Source organism: Haliaeetus leucocephalus, unplaced genomic scaffold, assembly GCF_000737465.1.
Source record: "Haliaeetus leucocephalus isolate CR32 unplaced genomic scaffold, Haliaeetus_leucocephalus-4.0 Scaffold217, whole genome shotgun sequence".
NCBI classification, from domain to species: domain Eukaryota; kingdom Metazoa; phylum Chordata; class Aves; order Accipitriformes; family Accipitridae; genus Haliaeetus; species Haliaeetus leucocephalus.
In genome coordinates, this window is record NW_010972653.1 from 11794331 (window position 1) to 11818938 (window position 24608).

General features: G+C 39.7%; 1 protein-coding gene across 1 annotated transcript in view; it reads left to right on the forward strand.

Annotated features, from left to right (window-relative positions):
• DLGAP2 (discs, large (Drosophila) homolog-associated protein 2) overlaps positions 1-24608 on the forward strand; it is a 101162-nt gene that overhangs the window by 11737 nt on the left and 64817 nt on the right. The window contains exons 2-3 of the mRNA XM_010566733.1: positions 3866-4935; positions 20269-20480. Coding sequence (XP_010565035.1) covers positions 3934-4935; positions 20269-20480 — 1214 coding nt within the window. The 5' untranslated portion in view covers positions 3866-3933. The remainder of the gene's footprint in view (positions 1-3865; positions 4936-20268; positions 20481-24608) is intronic.

Here is a 24608-nt window from a genome sequence, read left to right on the forward strand (position 1 = left end):
AAAGAAGAGCTTTAAGGGATTTTCAGGATTTTGGAATTACTGGATTCTCTCTGACATAACAGCCTATGTCTTGGTCTAGGTGCCCCCACAGTCTTTATGTATTATCTGACTATCCACTGAAGTCAACAGAAAGATTCCATTTTGCTCTGATGAAACCTAAAAAAGCCACCATTCTTGTGCTTACATATAATATATTTTTTCTCTGTTCCTATTCCTCTGTCTGCTTGGGGCTACGTTTATTTGTTCTTCTGTCTCCCTTCAGTTCTTTGGTCCTGATGGTGGCACTTTCTTTAAGGGACTAGACATTAGTATGCTCAATTACTTTTATATTTTTAGAGTGATTGCCCTAAGAAAACATAGGAACGGCTGCGGGGGGGGGAGGAAGCTTATATTTTATTCTAGATATCATTATCTTCAAGACATGGACTAAAATTCCAGCCCAATCTGTCATTATTGGATAAAACTGGCATTCTTTTGTTATACCAAAATCTTAAATTTCTTTTTAAAGGATTGAAAAAAAAAAAATACTGTATCTTTATGAAATTTTATGAATCAGCTGAGCTGTGGACATTGACCATAGACACAATTTTAGCCCCTTGCAAATGCTAGAAAAGCGTGTTAGCTTAATTGAATTTCAAGCTAGCACATTTTTCTTTGCATTTCTGGCAGGCTAAGAGCTAGCACATGGTTAATTACATTGGTCTGGTACCACACAGTAATTCATTCAGCCATAGCTCAACTCTTTCTTCAAGCCCTGAAACAGGCCTCCTGAACAAAGTTGACTGAATAATACAAAGCACAGATGATCTGATAAATTTATATATTATAATGCAAAATTTTGAAGATTTTCAGAGGGTTTGTAAGAAGAAGTAATGGTGCCTAGGACATTGAACAGGGTTGATGTCCCAAGCAGACCCCAAACCTAATTGGGGTGATAAATTTAGATGACGCACGTGTAAGTAATTTGGGACTTTATCTAGTATCAGTTACTGTCTATGGCAGATTTAAGACGGGAAAATTACTTTTGGAAAATGCCACCTTCTTAATTCAGTTTTTAACTATTTTGTTTATGATTATTAAATGCCTACAGCAGTTTCTAACTACTGTGTTTCAAACAAAAAAATTCAGACATTCCATGAGGCACATAAAATGCTATAAGGCTGTGAAAGCAACATACAGAAAATTGTATTTTTCTATAGTTGCACTGAGCTAGAATCATAGAGACTCTTGAGGGATGGAAACGCTGTTGTTAGATTATCCTTTGCAGTGCAATCAAATCATGATGTCTCATATTCCTGGGGATGCAACAGGATGAAAATGTTTGAAGCCTTTTAGGCTATGTTTAATGCTGTGTGAGACCTAAAGAAATCACCAGGGACTAGCAGTTCTGTGCTAGGGAACTCATTTAAATGAGTTTCTTATTCCTGTCTAACTCTTTCTTTCGTTCTGGATCTCTGCCGTGCCCTTCCTCTTTTTTTCTAAATGCATTGGTGAGATACAGCACAAGAGTTATCTCCATTCATAGATGTGCAAGATTGTGACGAAAAGGCTTGGGGTTGACTCATCGTGCTGTCAGTTTGACGGAAAAGCCTCCTTCCACCTCCTTCTGGCTCATACCACTGTGAAAGCGAAAATCAGCAAATCCACAAGCACTTTGGAAGATGTTGCCTGTATTCCAGTTTCTTTTGCTGTAAAAGGAGAACAGTGCCTTCCACATCTCACAGGATTGTAAAAACTAACGCAGTAATCTCTGTCAGGTGCTTTGGGAACCCTTTATGGGAAGCACAGACTAAGTTCAACACATGGATAATTATTATTCCCCTGATAATGTTTGGTAATATACTGGGTTAAGTACCATTAATTACAGTGCTACTTATGTGGCTGAATCCCAATGCACTGTTATAATTTACTACCTTGTCTATATATAGCTGTACTTTTAATTGGATCATCAAAATTATGTTATTTCAGAGAAAGAGTTATATTTCCTTTTTGTAACTACGTTTATGCAGGGTATTATAACCTAAATAGTACAACAGACTGAGTAATCAACAGTAATAAGTTTTTATTTTAATATGAAAATAGCCAAGAATTAAGTAAAAGAAACTGTTATAAAAACAAAATAGAAGCAAAAAAGGATATATGCACATACACATCAGTTTCACACCATCATAAAGTCTGGAGGTGACATTTGGACCCTTAAATCCATCTTTGACTTTACTGTGGAAGGATTGTGCCTAGGATGAAGGATACTTTATTGTTTATTAGTTTAACGCCACATTCATTTTAAAACATTATGTGGAGCTCTGTTGAAATTAGGATGTAATAAAATTATCTAAGCATCTTCCACTATAGGAAATTTAGAGCATTTAGGTTATGAGATTGTTGATGCTAAAGACTTGCAATAAATTGCATTCTGTACTGACGGCATCATGACATAACGCAACACTTACTAGCTGAATAAAATTAAAGAGATATGACTATTGATCTGTTTCATGACTGTTTCCAGGCATTGGGTTTTCACCAGCAGTGAGAATATGATTTAGGAGAGTTTTGTCATATGCTTAGAAACCCCTTAAATTGCTGTTGGCTACTGTGTTATCTCTACAGGCTGGTCTCCAGTGTCCAGTTCTGTTGTTACATATAACGTGTACGTATTCTCTGGCTTCCATTCTGGTTGAGGCCTTCAACTTCCTTGTATCGGGCACCTGTGCAAGATTATTTAGATTCTTTAGAGAAAATTTCAGAAAGACTGTGCTAAGTGGGTTGTATAAACACTTATGCATCTGTCTGATCCTCTAAAGGATTGTCTTGCATCCTAGATCTTTGTCTGCTTTTGAAATGTTGCTTAAATAAGCTGAAATTGAAGAGGGAAAGTGAATGTGAAAATCAAATTGAAGCATTTCTGGTTTTTAATTTTCTGTTTGTAGCATTTGACAGCTGCAAGAAATTGCGTGAGAGAAAAAAAAATCAAAGGCTTGAGTATCAAAATCTTTGCTTACAAGCTACTCTTATTTAGTAATCATGCTTGTTTAATAACCACAACTTGGAGCACATCATCCATAGGAGCAAATAATCGAGTATATAAAACCCCATAGCTTGTACCTAAAGATATTTGTTTTTATCAGGAATAACATAGAGTTGTTAAATAAATATTTTGTAATTTGGACATAAAAAGGGAAAAACTGCCTAATAGAGGACTTTACATGTATGGGAATAGTGATAATACTTCTGGACTAAGGATAACAGATGTTCAAATAGTATGAAAGGCTTATTCATAAACTGTTTAGTGATATAAAAATTAAGCTTCATTTCAGCATGTTCCTATTCTTTTTCTCTTCGCTGTTTATTATTTATGTTTATGAACAGTGAACTTGGGATCCTGAAACTGAGATTCATTTAAGAAAATGAAGTTCAGTTTGTGATACAAAAGTGTCTCCAGGGAGAAAGGATACATTTAGGTTAAGATATCCGACTGAGAGACCACAGAAATAGAAACTGGACCCATGTAACTTGAATGACTAGCCACAAAGCTTGCAATATGAATTCCAAATATCAAATAATAAACTGAATACTTGAATGTATCCGTTAAAGCTATTTGAGTAAATTTGCTTAATGAATAGCTTCATAAAATTTAGAACTGCTAGCAGACAATTTTGCAAACAGGAAGGAGGCTGCGTTCACTCCATAATTTGCTCGTAGTGAGCAATTTTAACCAGTTTTAAAATGGTGAATGAAATTCCATGAATGGTGAGACTTTCCATCAAGATCATAGAGAAGAAATGTTTAGTTTTGCAATATACTTGGATTTTGCAAGTTAATCTTTTAATCAGACACATAACATCGGTTTTATGTGTTCTCCTGACAGACCAGCAGTACTCATGGTCACCTTCTCAGCACTTCAATGAAGAAAGATACTCTCCTGCTCCGAGGAATATGAAAGGATTATCTGGTAGTCGCAACCAACCACAGTTATGTTCAGCTCATACTTGTGGCTTAGCATCCCCTGAAGATTGTGAACACACCCACGACCATATCCACCATGGGCAGGAGCCAAGGCAATCGTATCTTCTCAGCCCCACGGAGAGTTGCCCGATGGACCACCATCGTTGCTCACCACGCAGCTCCATTCATTCTGAATGCATGATGATGCCCATGGTAATGGGCGATCACATGTCAAGTAGCACTTTCCCCAGAATGCACTACAGTTCACATTACGACTCAAGAGACGACTGCGCCATGTCTCACGGTAACCCTAAGATTAACCGTATTCCTGCAAATCTTTTGGACCAATTTGAGAAACAACTTCCTCTTCACCGGGATGGGTTCCACACTTTACAGTACCAGAGGACCTCAACAGCTGCGGAACAACGCAGTGAGAGCCCAGGAAGAATACGCCATCTTGTTCATTCAGTCCAGAAACTTTTTACTAAATCTCATTCTCTGGAAGGATCATCCAAGGGCAACGTTAATGGAACAAAGGGAGACAGTCGAGGGGACGACCATCATCACGGGCACCATTCCAAGCACGGCAAAAGGAGTAAAAGTAAGGAGCGAAAACCAGAAAGCAAGCATAAATCTGGAATGAGCAGCTGGTGGAGCTCTGATGATAATTTGGACAGTGATAGCACTTACCGAACCCCTAGTGTGGTAAATAGGCACCATGCAGATCATATATCCCATTGCTATCCTGAGGCGCTCCAGGGGCATTTTGGGGATCTCTCACTGAAGACTTCCAAAAGTAACAATGATGTGAAGTGTTCGGCTTGTGAAGGGCTAGCAATGACCCCTGATGGTAAATATATGAAAAGGAGTTCTTGGTCCACGCTTACAGTAAGTCAGGCTAAAGAAGCTTATCGCAAATCATCACTGAACTTAGATAAGCCTCTGGTTCATCAGGAAATCAAACCTTCCTTGAGGCCGTGCCATTACCTTCAGGTAAGAGGAAGATTTTCTTAAGATTTGTAATGCAAAAAGGATCACAGTTTATGCCATAGTCATCGTAAAAAAATACAAGCTTAATCTGTGTGTCTCTCGAAGAAAATCTGTACGGCTCACCTAATGCAAATATTCCATGAAAGTGAGAAAACTCTAGCTTTTGTCTTTGTTCGTAGGGCACAAATTAAAAACTATAAAACTGGTGTGATATAAATTACTTTAAGGTCAGTGGATGTGTTTTCATCTTTGGAGTTCACACTGAACATCTTGATAAAATCCATACATCAGACTAAAAAAGGGGCAGTTCTCCCAGCAGTCCGGGGGCTAGAAATAGTGTTTCAAATACATCTGTGAATGAGTGATTTTAAAAACAGGCTGTGTGGAATCCTATTTTTGCGTTCTTTTATTCCTTTTCTCCAGGTTGTTGTATGTAACAGGCGAATGGTTTTACTGGTGTACTCAATTGCTTTGTCGTGATGATGATTACTCAGAAACTTCCTTTTAGTGATTGGATCATCCAAGATCATATTGAACTGAGCCTCTTTTGAGACCATACTATCAGCTCTCCTTGTTAAAAGTTACATGGGTATCTCAGGGAGATAAATATTTCAGGCCTGGCACTCAGGCTATTTGCACACTTGTTTTCTCTAGCAGCAACCAAGAAGCTCCTACTTTCTCCTACATTTAAACTCATACCTGCTGCTTGCTGCCATTTGCCACCCCAAAAATCATGCTGATGTAGCCATTTATATGCTGCATGATGATCTGGATCTTAAAGTGATAGGGGTTTAAAACATAGCCTCCAAAATACTTTTTTTAGACAATTACATCATTCGCAAGGCCTTGGTCCAGCACAGTCCCATGACAAGTGACATTAGCACATCAGGGTGTACAGAGAACTGCAGTGGCAGCAGAGCAGAAAGGAGGGAGTAGCTGGGAGGATGACTTCTTCAGCTAGCTTTGCCACTGGAAAAAACATAGTATACAAATATTCCCTTAGGTATTTTTACCAAGTGCAGCCTGCAAAGCCTGCATTGTTCTGAGTACCTTCTCTTTTATTTCTTTTTAAGAAACTTCTCTCACATTAACATGGGCAAATCCCCACTCCAGATTTATGTATTTAGAGATTTTCAGTTCCTGTGGGCTCTGGAGAAGCCAGCAAACCCAGACTGGCAACAACCCTTCTACCATGCAGAGCTCTCTCCCCTCTGAGCAATGTGGGTCCGATAGCAATGAGTCACACTTGAAGAGCCAGACTTTTTCAAATGCATATGCAGACATCCAGGATCAATCTTCTCTACTGAAACAGGGAAGGTTCCTCATTGCAGAGAAAGGAAAATAAATTGCAACCCTCATAGCATTACCATGCAAATTGATTCCAATTTAGACTGGCATCTGTGATATTTTATCATATCCGAGTACAGTTCTTTTGTGTGTGAAACAGCCTGCTCTTCCCTGGAAGTTTTTAATCTAACTCAACAAGCCAGAACTGGAAGCGTGTCCTGTGCAGAGACTTCCACTTGTATCTGTGTTCTAAAACCACGTGTACTGCTCCTACATTAGAGTTCAGGTATGGCTAGCTTTTTCCTTACCATGACGTACTTCTACACAGACAGCTCTGGTTCCTCTACATCTCTGCTGAGTTTTGTGCTTTTCTTCTCATTATGTTTCATTGTTTCTTCTTCCCCCCTCTTTACATCTCATTTTTCTTTGCAGAAACCACCAGTTTTTAGCTTCCATAGGCCTTCTCCTTACTCCCAACTTACTTCAGCATCCTCAAGTGAATGTGAAACACTGAGTTCACAAACTAGCTTGGTTACCACCAAGCTTTAGATCAAGCCCAGTGGCAAGCCTAGGGAGCAGCAAAGCACATTTTTTGCAGAGTCATTGTTTTATGTTTCTTGTGAATTGGGATGACTACAGAAAGGAATTTTCCTGTAATTAGGAAGGTTCATCCACTGGTAGGTTCATCCAGCTTAAAATCGAGGAGATGTGAATTTAAATTGTTGCTGCACCAGAGACTTTGTGATCTTTGGTTGTAAGCCCCTTTAAAAATGGCATAGTAGCCATTCTCTGTTCGCAGGCATCCTATAATGGAAATTTAAGACTCAAGTGCTCAGTTACTACCATAAAGAATCTATAGTTGTGTCCAAAGCAATAATACCAGGAATTCTATAACAGGAATATTCTCATTGCAAAATATTAAAATAAAATATACGTTCTGTAGAATCTGAATATTCCATTCTAAGCATAGATATCCTTCAGACTGAGTGGCTGGCTTATTCACTAGCCCAAGGTCAGCAAACAAATTGAAGGGACCCCATTCTGTCAATGTCATAACTAAATGCTTAGTTTTGAAACTTCTACTTTGAGGGATGCTGTGCTGTCATGCTGCGATCATTAAGAACAGAGATATAAGTCCCATTATTAGCTCTGCCATGAACTTTCTCTCTGACCCAGGAAATGTAATTTGTTAATCACTGCACACTTCAATTACTCTATCTGCAAAACTGAGGAGGGAAATTTAACTTTTCTTATGGCAGTGTAAGAAACATGATTAAATAATGATTGGATAAAAATAATCATTAGGTTCAGAAACTGAGAAAGGTAGAGAAACATGTCAGGATCCCTAACCAGGAGAGTTTACTGCCTTGCTCCAGAATATCTGGCAATGAGAATTCAAGGGATTATGATGTTGATTATGTAGCAGCAGATTTCCTTGAGGTGCACAAGTGAACAGAGTAGCATAAAACCCCAGGACCTTCACAGGATCTCTGTGTTTATAGCATTACAACACATGATATTAAAAGACATTTCTCCTGAGTGATGTCAGCTATGTATTTTTTAATTCTTTTTAAAGCAAAGCTGTGAAATTATATTCCTTCAGTGATCTTATATATGAATACATAAATATACTCCAGAATAATAAAAGATAATTTTCTGTGTTTATATATTAATATTATAAATTTATAATATATATATGGCTTTTATTCTGCTACCTAGTTATATGAGGATGAGGATTCACTGTACCCAACTCACTTTTCTATCTACTGGTCTCCTTCTTGTTATTTTTCTTTCACTGCCTGTATAAAATATTGCTACTTCTGTTTTCCCCTGGAGAGTTTTCGTATACAGAGTCCCAAACTGGAAGACCATGGCAGTGCCTTAGGCCTGGGCTTGAGGCCATGTTTTCTGTGCTGAGTTTCTGGGATTCCATTTTGCCTTCCACAGTTATTACTGAGCTGCTTTTTCCTTAAAACTGAAACTCTGAAGAGTGAACAAAGGAAATTTCTTTCTAAGAAGGGAGCTTCTACCAAATTCACAGATACCTGAAAATAGAAGATGAGAAAAGAGGTTTTGAGGGTGTCTGCACATTATATGCTTAAGTCATGTCCTAGAGTTGAAAGCAGGTATTTCCTTAACCTGGAAAATTTCCAAGCTTAGTCTCTGGCTCCTCTCTTAGGGTCTCACACTCCCTGATCCTCCACAGAAAGCCCTTGCAGCTGGGGGGTGTCCTTGGATGGGGACTGTGCTGTTGTAAGTCCGAGGTGATTCAGTCAACGTGCCTTGTTCCAGCATGGGTGGTCATCTAGCCCTGAATTGGACAGTTTCAGAGAACTAAATTAGTAGAAATAAAGCTGCATAAAATAGTGATTATTTTTCTCATCTAAAGCTCGGTTCAGATTTGCATCACTCCCGCTACAGTGGAGGTGGTGGGAACATGAAGGGAGAAGGGAGAGGGGACCAGTGGAAAGCCCCTTTAGGCTCCAGCTCCTTGTTAAATCAGCTGAGCTGTAACACCAACCAGATGGTCAACTAGCACCGCAAAAGCAGAGAGCAGACATTCGTAACTGTACACTAATAGCATTTATCAGATTCTTGTGAATGATTAGCAACAGCGTTTATGTATGGGCCTTTAATTTCTCTTTTGAATGCAGACAAACTGAGCTAGAAATGCATTTCTGGGCACCAAACACTTCTGTCATCTCACTCAGCAGGCAGAATAGCTCAGGTAGATCACACATGCAGTAAAGTGCCTTTTTGTATAGTTTTAGCTATCATGGCTGCTACCGTTTTCCATGTCATTTTAATTTTAATGTAAAATACGTTAAGAAAAAGATAAATGAGATGTGAGATCTCTTCTGTCTTCATCAGCTGTTTTGGCTAATTAGGTTCAACACATATACAGTGCAATGACTTTGATTAATTTCACTCTGATATGAGTACTAGTGGGGAGTAAAGATTTTCAACAGAAAAAATGGATATGAACTAGATAGCTGTGCTAAAATGATGAATGCAAAAGCGTCGCTTACAGTTTTCAGGACTGAAATACCTGTGAATGCTAGTTAAAGAAAAGTAATTCCTATGATAAAGCCGAAGACAGGCAAGAGCATAGCACTCACCATCACTGAAGTTCTGGAGCACAGTGCTACATGTCACTGATTAATATTCCTCCCTCAGCCATTCAACAGCCTGCGAAGCAGCAAGCAATCAAGGTAAACATACCACAAGGTACAGTGAATGAGTCAACACTAAAAAAGAAAATAGCATGTTGTTCTAAAAATGGCTTCAGCCCACTCCTGTCTTCCTAGTGCATTTAAGTACTAGCGTCATCCATTACAGCAGTGGCACTGCTAAGCATGTGGGTAATAATGTCAGCTGTGTACTCTACAGAATGAAAGAAAAGCACAAGAGTTGGTCTCTTAAAAAAGAAAAAAAGCAGCAGTTTCAACGAGGCTCTTTGCTGGTTTAAGTTATGCCTACATGGAGAAGGCTTTGAGGACAAGCTAGTGGATAAATAGGCATTAAGCCCCCAGTTACATTTTTCCAGGAACTCTTCTGGGGACAGGACAGATTCCCACAAATGAGACTGTTGCCCTCAAGAGATCTGCTACTGCTTTCCACTCTCCCTCTGGTTTGCAAGGATGGATGGATTTGAACTCAATGCACCTTTCTCAGCACTTCATCTTTGTGAAACTAGATTGTATCTGTTTGCTTGACATAAAACCCATATATGAAGTACAGAAACTATATCCAATACTCTACCAAGTGATGCATACAGTGGAGTTAGCCAGAGCTAGCAGAGTTTTGATACTAGCATCCAAATCACTATCACCCACGCTGCCTTCACAATGATTTATGACCAGCCACCACTCCAAAATTACCTGGGTTGTTTCCACCGCAGGCAAAGCTCCTATAGCTAGTAGGGAAGCAGGGTAGTCTGCATCCTGAATCAGCACGGACATGTGCTGTACCATTTTGATTTCTACAGCCCATTACAGCCCCACGAGGATGTGTCAGCTAGCCCTGTGCCCTTGCAGTCAGGAGTGGAGATGTGCAAGAGTGACTGTAATGCCCAGACACTAAGTGAAGTGATGGGACAGTTAATGCCCTGCAGTCCATTCGCAGTGCTAATGTCAGCCTGCAACATCTGGTGCAGCACCTGGGGCCGCTCTGTGGAGTTATTGCCCAGGTCAGGAAGGGTGTAATCCTCCCATACAGAGCAGCAAGCTCAACCACTCTCACTTGTTCCTTATAATGCTCTTTCTACCCATCATACCTCTGAAGTATTGCACTTACGATTTTAAGAACATTAACTAAAAAGGATTTAATAAAGCCAACGCTTCCCTGTATTTACGGAAAGCTGATGGTTTCATGTGTCACAAAACTCCAGAATACTTCTTAAATACCCTTTCCAAGGGAAAAAGAAGGGGGGGGGGGGATAAATACATTCAATCAATGATAGTGTAAAGCTCTGACCAAACAGTTGTCTCAGGTTACTGGTATCTTGAATTACGGTGTTAATCAGTGATACAGCAGCGCACTGCTTCCATGCCCGTGTACTAGGATGCTCATACTGGCTGAAATGAATTGCTGAAGCTTTTTTCCAAACAAGAGTAGAAATATTTCAGAGTTAGTATTTTCTTAAAGCTGCCAAAACAAGTCCCTATTACTGTAGAAATGTCAGAGAGGCCGTGATCCCACTGCCCTTTAATCAGGGGGAATTGTCCTCCTTTATAACATTACTACAGCGTGTTGCCAAATTGTTTTTTAACATTCCCTTCACCGAAGTTGAAAGCTGACCTTTGCAGTTGTTACCCAAAGATGTCACCGGGTCTGAAGAAGTTTTCAGCCACGAGTAACTTATTATTTTATACACTCAGACCAGTTGCATCCGTCAAATGAGACTGCCAGGAACGCGCACGCGGGGCTGTACTGACTGCACACTCTCCTATGCTGCAGGCTTGCTACCTACAGCAGCCCCAGCTCCTCTCCTGAGCAGTCTATACCATTTTTCCTGCAAGGACGTGACTGTAAAAAATGGTGAAGCATTCATAAATGTTGCTTTGTTGTTTGGGGTTTTTTTTCCATCTGGTTTTGGCCATCTTACAGTGCTGTGCTTAAAGCTTGGTTTTTAAAGTGGAATTGCAGGTGCATTTAGATGGCTGAATGTCTATATGGACAAGGTCGCTGGTATTTCTGGTAGGGGAACTGGTCTTTTGAAAAGTGTGCAGATAGTTAAGCATTAACTAGTAGCTAGACAGGAAAAAAATGCCTCATTTCACTCTGTAAGCTAAATAATTAGAGTCAACTGGAGTTAACTGTTCAAAGCTGTCAATCGTTAGTTAAAATGAGAAAAATGGATGAAAGGCAAATATATATATTTTTATATAACCTTTAAAATTATTTATGTGTTAAAGACATGCACTGTTTTTTTCAGTAGTAGCCCTGTAACAAATAGAAAAAAAGGTGATATCATTTCCTGCTTAGGTTAAATAAGACACTGTTTACTACAGGCCATCTTTTGGGTCAGCCCTGTGTGCGCTGCCTTTTAGGTTCTTCTTCCCTATCTAGCCTTGTAATAGCTCTGCAAGGTTTGAGTCCTTGCTACATCTTCAGTCTCTGTGGTTTTAGGTGCATTGTAAGTATGTTGGGAGCACTGCTCCCTTTCTTCTTTTAAGGGCATTTTGGTCTCTGACTCTATACTTCTGTGACCATGAATGGTCTGTGGGGTCTTGCCCCACTCACACAGGTGATGATAAGGTGACGACTCTGAATTTCCCTTAGGTCTGCAGTGGTAAAGGCAAAGATATTTCCAGAGGGACCTACAGGTGATTTGGCTGATAGGTCATGCAATGTTGAGAATCTGGGCTGAAGGCACTGATGATACTTTATTTTCCCATTTTTGAAAGTGGCTAGAAAAGGACAGAATAGTAATCCACTGCAACGCCTGCGTTGTGCCGCTCGGGGCCCCAGCTGCCTGGGGGAGCGTTGGACGTGATGCAGCGAGGCCGCAGGGATGCAGGTGACCCCCCGTGAGCAGGAGCGGGTGCCTCACGCCCTCAGAGAGCCTTGTCTCCCACAGCTTCGTCAGTCACAAAACCCAGGCTGGTTTTCTTCACTGTGCTGTGCAGATAGCTCAGCTCCTTTCGCTCTGCAAATGTGATTCAGGCGATTCAGTCTACCTCTCCCAAAAATACCTGCCAGGAAAACTCATAGTTAGCTTCAGTTGCTGATATTGTGGTCCCCTGGGCCTCGTCTGCTGCCCTGTCAGTCAGGCAGCTCAGCTGGCAGGTATATTCCTGGCTCCCCTTCACGTGTAGTGAGTGACAAGCTGCAATCCAGTTTAGGTCATTAGCCTTTTGATGCTTGGTTTTAGCAGAATTTGCACTGTAATTATATTAATTCACTTTATAGAGAAAGCTGTAAAGGAAAATGCAGCTGTGAGCTGGCCCAAAAAGGCAGAGATAGAAAAACAAACTCTGGGTGCATGACTATTGCAAATTAATTGGCAGAAATGCTGCATTTTGTGGCAAGCATGAAAAGTTCCAAGTTTTGGTCTTTGATGCTTCTGTGGACCTCCATTATTGAAATAATTGCTACCTTATGCTACATCTATGCTATCAAACTGCACAGTGTCAGGATAGTTTCCTTGGCACTGCATCCTGATCCTCTATGCTGTTATGTGGCTCAGCCTGTCTTGGGCATTGTTTTCATCCAAGCCAGCCAGTATTTCCCTAAACAGTTCCTGGGTACAGTTCAGGGCTTAGCACAGGCCAGGGACCGTTCCTGGTAGTGACACACTGGTTTGGAGGCAAAGATTGCTCAATAGCATGGGTGTAGAGTGCTGCAGGCCAGCTGACCTCCAGGCAAGACAGTGGGTCTTCATTTACTAATGTATGCACAGTCCTAGAGTAATCACCATGTAATCACCATTTTCATCCTTCGCTCTCGCTAGTACTGACAATTGTGCAGCAGCACAGCAAGTTGGAGCAACTCGCCAGTTCAGCTGAAAACTTATCTTTGCTTATCTTTATTATTGTTGGTAGGGTACTTTTCCAGGCAGCACTCTAAGTCACCTTACCATTACTAGCATTGCTTGAAAAGCTGAATATTGCTTCAGGAAAGCCTGCCCCACTAAAGCTGATGGTAGTATGATTTTAAAGCAGCTGAAGCTGACCACGAAGCAGCATCCTGGGTCACTTACCAAAGGAAATATGCAGCCAACTGGTTTCTTGGTTGAATCCCTACTGTTTTCGTGTCTTAGATTGAGAGGCTATATGTACCTAGGTTCTCATTTAAGTACAGGCCAAGCCCTCCCTTCGGTCCAAGCTCATCTCATATCAATGTTCTGGCACAAGATCTCCGTGAGCTCCAGGCTTAGCAGGCTAAAATCACTTATAGCGTGGACAAGCCCACCACTACCTCGCTCCACCATGTCAAAACGGCACAGAGTCCAGAGGGTCCCAGAGAGACCCCGCAACGTTAATGCAGCCTTGCTTGGAACTACACATGAAAATCTAAGATCAGGCAGTAAATAATGCTGGTACTGGTTTGCCTATTCGAACATCTCCCAGCTGGAATATTATGTTTGTGTTCTGTGATCTGCATGGGTGTCCAGTCCATTCCCAACTCCCAAATTCCTGAACACAAGTTGTTTTCAACCTAGTGTAAAGCATATATTGTTTGGGATCTATGTGATTTTCTTCCTCTTCCTGTGATACTATGGCTGTTCATAGCAAAGCCTGGACAGAATGCCTGGCAAGGCGAAGATGCCTCTTGCTTTCTCAGATTAGCTCCTTCCTTGATGGACAGGGTCAACAGACTTTCGGGGAATGCTGCAAGAACTCTCTGTGCTTCTGAGCTGTCAAGCAGTTCAGGGACTAGGGGGGTGGCATGTGGAAATTAAAGCTAATTAGGAGGATTGGCATTGTTAGTGGTGAGGAGGAGTCCCTGGCATATTTCGTAGAGATTTTTGAATGGCTTCATTGTATAATTCATATTCTTTGAACAATGAATCAGCTCATGAAAAAAAAACCCCAAACCACAGAAAAAAACGAGTTAAAAATGTGTGCTGAGAATGTTGTTGAGGTGTAGACACAAGGTTAGCTACTGAGGAAACAAAGATTTATTTTCAGATGCTGCACTCTTCCCTCCTGAAAAAAGCTAGACCAATAGGGTCTAGAGTCCACAGCCAGTAAACAGGGGAATGTCATTAGTATCATTAACTTAAGAAGAAATTCTAGTAACTGGTCAGTATTCCTTCTTTAGAAAACTTTTTGAAAACACAGGAGGTCCAGCTCCCACCTCCCATTATAATATCAAGGAAACTTTCTACCATGCTAAAAAGCATATCTGCCTGCCTTGTAAGATTGGCATCTACTTTCATCTACTTGCAGCTGTGCACAAAGGCTGTTTTTCTGAAGCTCCTTGTAGGAGTGATTTAAGAGAAAATCTCTTACCTACACTTTAGATTGTGTCCTTCTGGGTTTTTTTTGGGGGGGGGGGGGGGGTGGGGTCATCTTCTTGATCAGGGTGAGAAAGGATAAAATTACAAAAATTGCATATATACTACATAGTGTTTCATGTCTTATCCTTCTTCATATCATCTGTAGTCTGAATTCATGCACAGACAGCTTCTGTTTCTAGTAATATGTGAAATTTATATTACTAAAATAAGATTTAGGTCATAATGAATATTTCAGTGCATTTTACATCTGCATGCTAATTAAATTTCACAGGACTCCTATGAGGTAGGTAATCCTCACCTTTGAGAATGAGAAATATGAAGAAGTGATAGTCAGCTCCCTCAGCTGAAGCCATATATTTAGAAGTGTTTCATTTTAGATAGTAAAGTGATATGCCAGATTTTCAGCAGATCAGCACTTTAGTGGTGGAACACCTTTAAAATTCTGGGAGCTGGGAGCAAATGCCATAGAAGTGGGCAACAGGAGCAGATCTGTTTTGAAATGCCACTGGCTGTTGCCAGTTTGACTTCTTTAGCTAAATCCTAAACTGAAATAAAAAAACTTGAATTAACAGTGGTCAAAGTCCAGAAGAATGAACATTTCATTGGTTCTTCCAGTTTTGACATCAGTATTTCTTAGATACAAGGTTGGGTATTCACACTGCTAGCACTGGTTCCTGAATGGGAGCCTAGATTACCTGTCTCTGATTAGATATAAGGAAGAGCTTTTTCCCCCCTAAGTGTGGTCAAACATTGGAACAGGTTCCTGAGAGAGGTTGTGGAGTGTCCATCTTTGTAAAGATTCAAAACCCAGCCGGCCACAGTCCTGGGCAACCCACTGTATCTGTCCATGCTTTAGGCAGGAGGCTGGACTAGAGACCTCCAGAGTCCCCTCCAACCTCAGTGATTCCATGATTCCTGGTTTGTTCCCGAGGTTTGGTGAATTCATCCCTGTTTTCCCTGACAACATGCTGTTGCTTACATGCAGAATCTGTGTGATCTGAGAATCAGGGGACAGACTTACTGCCGAAGTCCAGTAAGGGGTGCGAAATCCGTTTCTTCTGACAGGTCTAATCTGAGCACAACCAAGACACCCAACAGGGAGGACTTCTAACAAAACACAAGGATAGTGACTTTTCTTCTAAAACAAGGAAATTCGTCTTCATAGTAACAACGTTTCTAGAATACCCACTGTGAAGATGTGAATTCAGTTTCTTTCTTAGCCTGTACAAGGTCAAACCCCCCATCTTCTCAATTCCCCAAACTGCATTCTGAGCAGCAGGCTGTAAAGCAGTTTGGAGCAAAGGCACCTCTTTCTTTGTTAAGATGCTCCGCAAGTTTTATCCAAACACCCTTTCACATAAAATTCCTGCGAGTGTTTGGCCCAGGGACTCTAACTAAGCTCCCTCATTCCAGGTAAGTGCCTGGATCACGAGGCTGCAACACACCCGTTCTTGTACGTGAAGTCCTTCTTTCCTAACCAGCCCTCCCCAGGCAATCTGTGAGTGTTCCATGAAAGGGCCATGAGTTACAAAAAGAGGAGGAGTGCATGCCAGTTTATTTATCAGCCCTAAGTCTTCTCCTTCCCCAGCAGGCCAACTGTTATGGAATTGAAGGTGAGCAGTAACGTCTCCCACTTCCACATTATGGAAGGAAAGAATAAGGCTGCTTAGTTCTATGAAAAAAAATCTGAATTTGTTTTTCAGAAGGTGGTTTTAGGCTGTGAATGGGAAATGAAAGAAGGGCCTTTCTATTGCCTGTAATCAGATACACTAAACCCAAGAAAGGAGAAGCATTTGAGATTTTTCCTCATGCTTTGCATCTTGGTTGCTAACTAAAGGGACCTTTTGGTTCCTTTTGGATGCTACTCTGAAGGAGCTAACTCTCCTAAATGCCTTTTATGGGGAATTTAGGGTCCTACCTAAGGTTCTGGAGTTCACTCTCAGGATCAGCTCCATAAACTGTAGTAAGTTTTAGGTACCGGGTGCTTTAATAAAATTGGCTCTTAGTGACTAATGTAAGATATCACACTGAATCAGTAGCAGAACAATTAAAAGATACCAAATTTCCTGAACCTGGCTGTGTTCCTCACAACAACAGTGCATTAAATTTGTGAAAGAGACTCATCATTCTCTGTAATAGTTATAACCAAATCAGCAGCCGGTGACAAAATGAAATGAAAAGATCCAGACCTTGTCGGCTCGTTGTTCTTACAAAAGGAAATTCATATGGTAATATGCAGTCTCTCTCCTCTGTGGATAGAAACTGCATATACAAGGATTCATGTTAACATCTAGAACAGGACGAAGGCCTTTTTAGACATTATAAATATCAGTACTCATCACTATATGCAAGTAGATAATTAGGGTAATTATTCCCAATTAGCAGCTGCAAGGCCTGCAGATGGGAATTTCAGGGGCTGGTAACTATTGTAAGAAAGCATTTCTGCAAGCTGCAAAGCCCTTTTCATGTTTTGGAAAATACACATTTAATGACCCTCATACATGCTGTTAAATATTTTTGTTAATATTTCAAAATAAAATTCTTTCCTGCACTGGTATAATACTTCTGCTTTTCTTTAAAGTTATGTTGGGGTCCGAGATGGCCTGGATTGGGAAAGATTTTTCCAAGTATTTAACCTATCAGCTAAAGTAAATGATGAACCAGGCCGAAATGGGACTCAAAATTTGCTTTTATTCTTAGTCCATGAGGAAAAACAATGTCAAGGGCCCTTTCGTTGGCTTTTTAAGACAGCATAAGGACTCCAGCTGTTTTCCTAGGCTCTGCATGAAACCTTCTGAGAGAACACATTGTCAACCTTGCTTGCCAGGCTCCAGAAGCATTTTCCCTGTGTTCATTGTATTCTGCTCCTTTGAATGGCTCCAGGGCAAAAAAATACACATATTTTAATTGTGAATAATTTTTTTTCAACTACAAAGGCTTCTGTGATAGCCAACGAGTTGCCCTGATTAGAAAGGGATTCTTGGTACATTTGTATGTACCCTGAGTATATCACAGGCACAAATGGAGCAGGGCTTCTTCAGTTTTTAGCTTTTATATGAATTCACTGAATTCAGAAAGCAAAAGAAATGTAATCAGCAAAAATAGTAAGGCACGTGACTGTAACATTTGTCCTCATGAAGCTCCTTATCACAGTGAAGAAACTTAATTTTTTAGATACATTACTGTAAAAAATCAGTCATTCCTATCTTTTAAAGTAAGACTTCAACTTCAATCAACAAATAAGCCTGTGTTTACTCATTTAAATCCAGTCCTTATCTAGTTATTTGAACACGGAATTTCAGACAAAGTTGAGAAACTAATCATTTTTTACATTTGAGTAAGTAAAAGGTTATTGATCAATGTCTTTTTCAACTTTCTATTTAATTATCTTCAAGCTAAAATGAAGGAAAGAAATTTCAAGCCAAAATAATTATTCTATTAAAAAGTTATGAGGTTTTTGAAAAAAGAATATTAAGACTGAACATAATAATTCAGCTTTAGTACAGAAAATTGAACAGTATAGCTTGCAGTGGGCCCATGAAGATGCCAAAAAATGCTTTTTCAGCATTTTGAATTTGGTTTTAGCTATGCTGACATACAAGTAATAAAGAAGATTTAAAAGTTAGAGTATGTTTGTATGATATCAATTCATTTTTCTTAATATAGCTCTCTCATTCAGATTTTTACAGTTAATAGCGTTGCCAGCTGTAGATGAAAAAAAAAGCTTAAGAAAATATATTTATTTTGTATATTTTAGGAGTCTGGCTGTTACAAGTATCACTACCTGTAAATACCTTTTAGGTTTCCTAGGATCTCAAAAAACCTTCCTCCAACTTTAATCTCGTACATACTAGGGCTTAGGAAAGAAATGAGGATGATGTATCACATTTACAGGCTTCACGTTTGGGAATATTTTTCATGCTGCCTTTCCAATCACCATTCAAAGTTGAATAATATCAAAAGTTTGTTTCTTTGCATGATCTAACCCATATTTCTTTTAGATTCATGCTCTGTCCTATTACTTCATATAAGAATATAACTCATAATTTTTTTCTCTGATATTTGTCTCTAACATTTTTCTGATCTGTGTTATCTGTTTCATCTCTTTTTATCTGACTTCATCTTCAGTCTCTCTTTTTTCTCTCCTGAGCTTGTTTCTTTAACTTAATGTCTTTATTTTCACTTGTTCACCCCCTTTAAAAACTTTGTTTCCCCCTTAATCCCTTTTTGGGACTCAAAGCACCAGATCTGTTCGCCTGGTGTGTGGCTAATTTGTGTATCTTGAAAGGGCAGTAAAGATGACAGGCAGATCATTAGTTGTTTAAACCCAATCTCCAAGACTTCTGAAACCACTGGGAACGTTTGCTTCAGCTCCGCAGTGAACTCTGTCTGAAGAAGGTCTCAAATATGTTTGACTTGAAAGTCTTCATTAGACATCTGGCTTTGCAGAAACTCCTTAATATAGGTTTAACTGGAAGTTCAGATTTGTAGTATATTGGTAAATAATGCCATTGTACTGTTTAATATATATGAAGTCATTATGTTGATAAAGGATTTGATGCTGCCAAATGCATCAGCCCTCGTCCACTGATGTACTCTATCACATCCTTCATTTTAACCATGAGTCATTATAATGGATTTCAGAGAGTTGCTTATATCCTTTCAGTTAAGTAAATGCTTAAGTGTGTTTCTGGATTAGGACCAGAGGACTCAGCACCTTGGAAGATTAAACAAAAAGCAAAGAATCAGCAATACTGGCAGCAACAGGCTTGCTGGGTTTATCTGTAAGTCTTAAAACTAGGCTGATTTCACTTTGGATTGGAAAATCTACTCCTGCTCAATTCTCTGCCAATTTGTGGTGCGGTGAGATATCCATCCACCAGATGTGGATTATCTGACTACCAATCTTACTATTTGAAAAACCACCTCAACTGCATGAAAGCAGCCCCGACCAAACGTATTAATAATTAAGTGGCTACGTTCCTGATATGTTACAGCCTCTATGAACTACTTTGCAGTTTCTAAATAAGAAAAAAGATAAATTGCCACATTTGCTTTTTTTTCAGAGAAGTTTGCCCTAAATCAGAATCCTATCCATTTATGCAAAAATCATAGCTTAGTTTAACTTAAATACTTCATTCACCTTCCTGAAAAGCAGCCAAAGCTCCATATAAGGAGAGTTGGTAAAAAACTCTGGTGCTCAGCTTTCAGTGAGTTTTAGGTCTGAGACATCTGATCAACTTACTGTTTATCAGCTGAAAATCTGTGTGTAAACTTTTAAGAGGTTAAGCTAAGCTACTTCCTGCAATTTAGAGCATGTCTACAGATAGATACTGCAGCTCAGCTCACAAACCGTGACTTGATTGTTCCTTAGGTTCCAACATTTATAAACTGAAAATTTCCAATCTTGAAGTTGGAATTAAAATCATTTGGGGACCTTTGATATTTCTTTCTAAGCGGTCTGTTTCTGAAGAATAAAAAAATCATGACTTGTCTTTGTAAAATGAAAAATTGAAGGAAGTATTTAAATAGCTGAAAAGAATTATACACATTTCGCGTGTGTGTTTTATGGTCTTCATTAGGTACCTCAGGATGAATGGGGAGGATACCCAGCTGGTGGGAAAGACGAAGAGATCCCCTGCAGAAGAATGAGAAGTGGGAGCTATATTAAGGCCATGGGAGATGAAGAAAGTGGAGACTCTGATACTAGCCCCAAGACATCACCAAAATTAACGGTTCGACCAGAGTCATTATTAAAATCCATTGGACAAAGACCACTGGGAGATCATCAAAAGTAAGTTTCACTATACCTTGTTATACACCTTTCTGAAAGTTGCCATGACCTGGGTAATTTTTCTTTGTGTCTTACTGGTAGTGGCCAGTATCCATGAGAAAATATGATACTGTAGTTAAAAAGCTAACTTTTGTGTCTTTGTTTTAAATTAGCTACAGTTTCTTATGATTACTGGATGAAAAACTGCCATCCTCCTCCATCATGTAAAAAAACCTGCTACTTCAAAAGAGTTTGTAACATTTACTGAAGCAAATATATCCATATATTTATCAAAAGTTTAAAATTCTGACTATTTCTTTTCTAGAAGGATTGTTTTGTTATAAGTCTTTGTTATTTCATTGTTTTCTCTGAAATAGAAAACACACTCTATTCTATACTAGGCATAATAACAAATATATAATTGTATCATATGTTTGGCATCTTCCACCTTTTTTATCAGTACAATGCTTTATGTATCAGCTAAACTGAATCATACTTATGTAAACATATTGTGGAGGGTTTTGTTTGGGTTTTTTTTCATTCATACTACCTACAATATGGCCTATTAAATAACTAAAGCAAATTTTAAAACTATAGGAAAACATGCAGTTATATATGTTTTCCAATAGATCTTTATATTTCTCTCCTTTTTATTCTTTCAATATATTGTTTTATAACTAAATTGTAAGTATACTTCTGAAGACAGTTTCAAAGTGTTAGCCTGATTTCAAATCTGCAGCTTCTATTAATGTGACTGGGTGTTTTTCATGGCTCAGAAAATTGATCTTTTTGCCTGGGAGAAATATATAAAATGAAGAAATTAAGAGTGAAACCTTTGATCAAAGGTTGTTTATTGTTCTGTAGGTAATACCATGCATAGTATACCACAGTGACTCACCTTTTCATAAAATAAAATAAAACAAAACAAAAAGCTTAGGCAAAAAATCCTTTTGGCTTAATTAAATTGAATTAGTTAGCTTGCAATCTGGAAGAAAACCATCGACTTTCACTATTACTGAAGAGAACAGTTTAGAACTCTGTTGTTTCAGATAGCTTTCTCACACATCTCTGTAGGCTCAATTCAGATGCACAAAGGTGTCCGTACCATAAGCTGCTGTAAGATTTCTGAGATACCATGAAAAAAGACTGACAGGTCTCCGCTCTTGACTGGCAACTAAAATCCAGGCAGGATACCTGGCATCTCAAAGGGTGCCAGAGACCTATGTTTAGGCAACTGAGCCAAATTCTGAATGTGAATCTGAAGGATTTGCTAGAATATTAGGTCCAATGATGAAATTTGCTGGCAGCCCTGTACCTAGCTGATTTCCAAAGATGAAGAGATGAGCTCTTAATGACAGTGGTTGAAAGCAACATTTGAATTTTTGATGTCCTCAGTCATTGTATCTGGGCTGAAGTTTGGGCTTGAGGCATGCTGGCTACATTGACTGATTCAGTCCAAATTTATGAAAGTCCCTGAGAAACAAAGAAGGTGGTTAATTTTGAGCTTGTGAGTACTTATCAGGGGGAGTAGAGGTCTTTCAGGCTGAGGAGCCCATAATTTCTCAGCCATGGTGGAGACATATGTTGTAAATTCTTCAGTCCTGGATTTTTTAGTAAATGGCTCTGAAAGCTGTGGGTCCTGAAAAGGGTGATAATCCTCGTGGGATAAGATGTGCTAAGGAAGGGTGAACTAATGTCTGTGGCTTGTTAAGAGTGACCCTTCTGAACGCAACAGGGAAAGAGGAGATAGTTGACTTTCTTAGACTTCCCCACATCAACTGGCTGTCTTCCTGCTGGTAAATCAAACATTTCCAGAACACAGACCTGAGAACGGAAACCTGACCATGTACACTGAGAAGGTTTTGGAGTGGTCCCTGGCAAACTTGTTGCCTGGGTCTATTAGCGCTGTCCCAGCCACTGCCTGGCCATGTTCGGGGCATTGGTGTAGGCCAGGGATCATTCCCAGGAGGCAGTTTGGATGCAGCCATCCTGTTTTGGAGGGTATGCCATATCCATTCTAGTAACGCAAACAAAAACCTTCTCTCAGAGACAGTTCTAACTTTCCAAGTACTTAGACCAAATAAAATGTATTCTATTCTGTTCTTCGTTTTCGGCTACAGTTCGGTCTCCCACAAGTGAATGTAGATAACAGTACAGATTTTCCAGCAAGTGGCAGGTCTCAGTGCCTGCCCTAGACCCCTACAGCTTATAAACAGATCCAGACAGCATCTAGACACACGTATTCAAACAAAGAATGTGTTTCAAGAAAAAAGTCTTTCTGATCTGTTGAATCCTGAAGGCAGGTGTTTATTAGTAGGTCAGTACCAAATGTTGTGTCTTCTGTCAGTTTTCTATGTATTGCAAATGCACTGCTCAAAATATAATTGATTAAAACACGAGTCTGGATGCTGATGCAGTATGCTGCGGTTGACAGCTGTGCCTGTTCATGGTCCCAAAGGATTTAATGGCATAGTTACCACTAACTGCAGTCAGAAAAGGAGGAAGCTTTTTGTAATACTGTGAAATATTATTAGGGGCTCTGTCGAGAATTTGTCGCAAACACTGCACTAAGAATAATTGAGCAGCCAGGCTGCTGCTGACAGATATCTTTTAAATCCTCAGTTTTGCCTTAAACTGAGGGGCAGCACCTTGAATCTGCCAGCCTAACATACACATTTTTTTCCAGTGAACCTCAGGCAGAAATGTGACAACTATTCTGGTTCTTGTATGTCTGTCTTACAAAAATCTGCAAATTTCAGCAGTCCTAAAGCAGACAGAGAATTTCTCGTCTCACAGGAATACAAAGTGCTGATCCTAAACCTGGGGTTTCACCACAAGGCATCTCCTCCCAGTATGTCCCTGTCTCCGTGTCACTGTGGTTACCTTTTATGTCTGGCAGATTTCTGTGATGGATATGGCAATGGATGATGGTTATGGAGCCTTCCTTCCTCCTCCGGCACAGCTCAGTGATCCCCATGGCATGCCGAGTACCCTTTGTACTGCTGATCACGCTGCTGAGCCAGAAGCCAAGGTTTTGAACAGCATTCCTGCAGGTGTAGCAGGGCTGAAGAGCATTTCTGGCATGTATTAAGAGAAATTATGTAATTCAAGATGTCAGCTCCATTAGCTGGCTTTTTAGCTTGTTTACTAGGATGGAGGCAGCTAATGCACAGGAATAAAATGGGTCTTATACTCCCTTAGTCCTCTGCTTGGGTGACAGGATAGCTCAGAACTGGGGTCTGACAGAGCACCAGTAAACCTGTAATAAAAACTGAATATTGATAGTTTTGGCGGTATATAAACATGCATTGGCTGCAAAACTTATGTAGGTGGGTTTCATAAGAATAAGCCTAGTTTTCTATCGCTATCCTGAATGGGATAAAATGAAAATTAGAAAAGCCTTCACTTAACCTTCAACAGACCTTTGACATGTGTGCATGTTTCTCCTCTGAGTTTTATCAGGCATCTTTGCAAGGAGTTTTTTCCCATTTAAATTCTGTTTCTACTTTGACAAAAGTAAGCCCCTATTTTGTTGTTTTGTGTTGCTCAAAGATTCAGCAAATTGAACATTAAAAATTCATAAACAATAAAAATGCATATTTGTATCTGAATAAATGTTTTTATTTAACAACATACAAATAGGTATATGTAACTGATTTAACAGAAACATAAAAATTCTGAAATAATTTCCTTTCAGTTACTGTTGGAAAGGAGTATATTTTATTCCAAGTGGGAATAAAAAAGAAAAAAAACCTGCTGGTTTATGCAGGTGGCAGAAGCAGGGCATATATGCAACCACTGCCATCTGATCACCACCTCTGTCAAACTGCTAGCACAGCCAGCATGACCACCAGCCCGCTTTCAGGCTAGGCCACCCAGCTCTCTTCTAGACAGTGCCCAGGCATGCTTCAGGGACTAACCCTGGCGCATGCAGCCACCCTCTCTATAGGATAAGAAAGTTTAACCATACAGGTCAGTTGGCTGAAGGGTCAGGTAATGGACCTAGCTTATTTCTGAGTATAGCCATAGCCTAAGTGACTCAAATTTTGCTGGATTTTTCAAAAATTAAATGTCTAGATTACTCACTGAAGATAAATGCATTTCAGCTCTTCATTTCTGTTTCAAACAACTGAATAGTATGTTGCACTA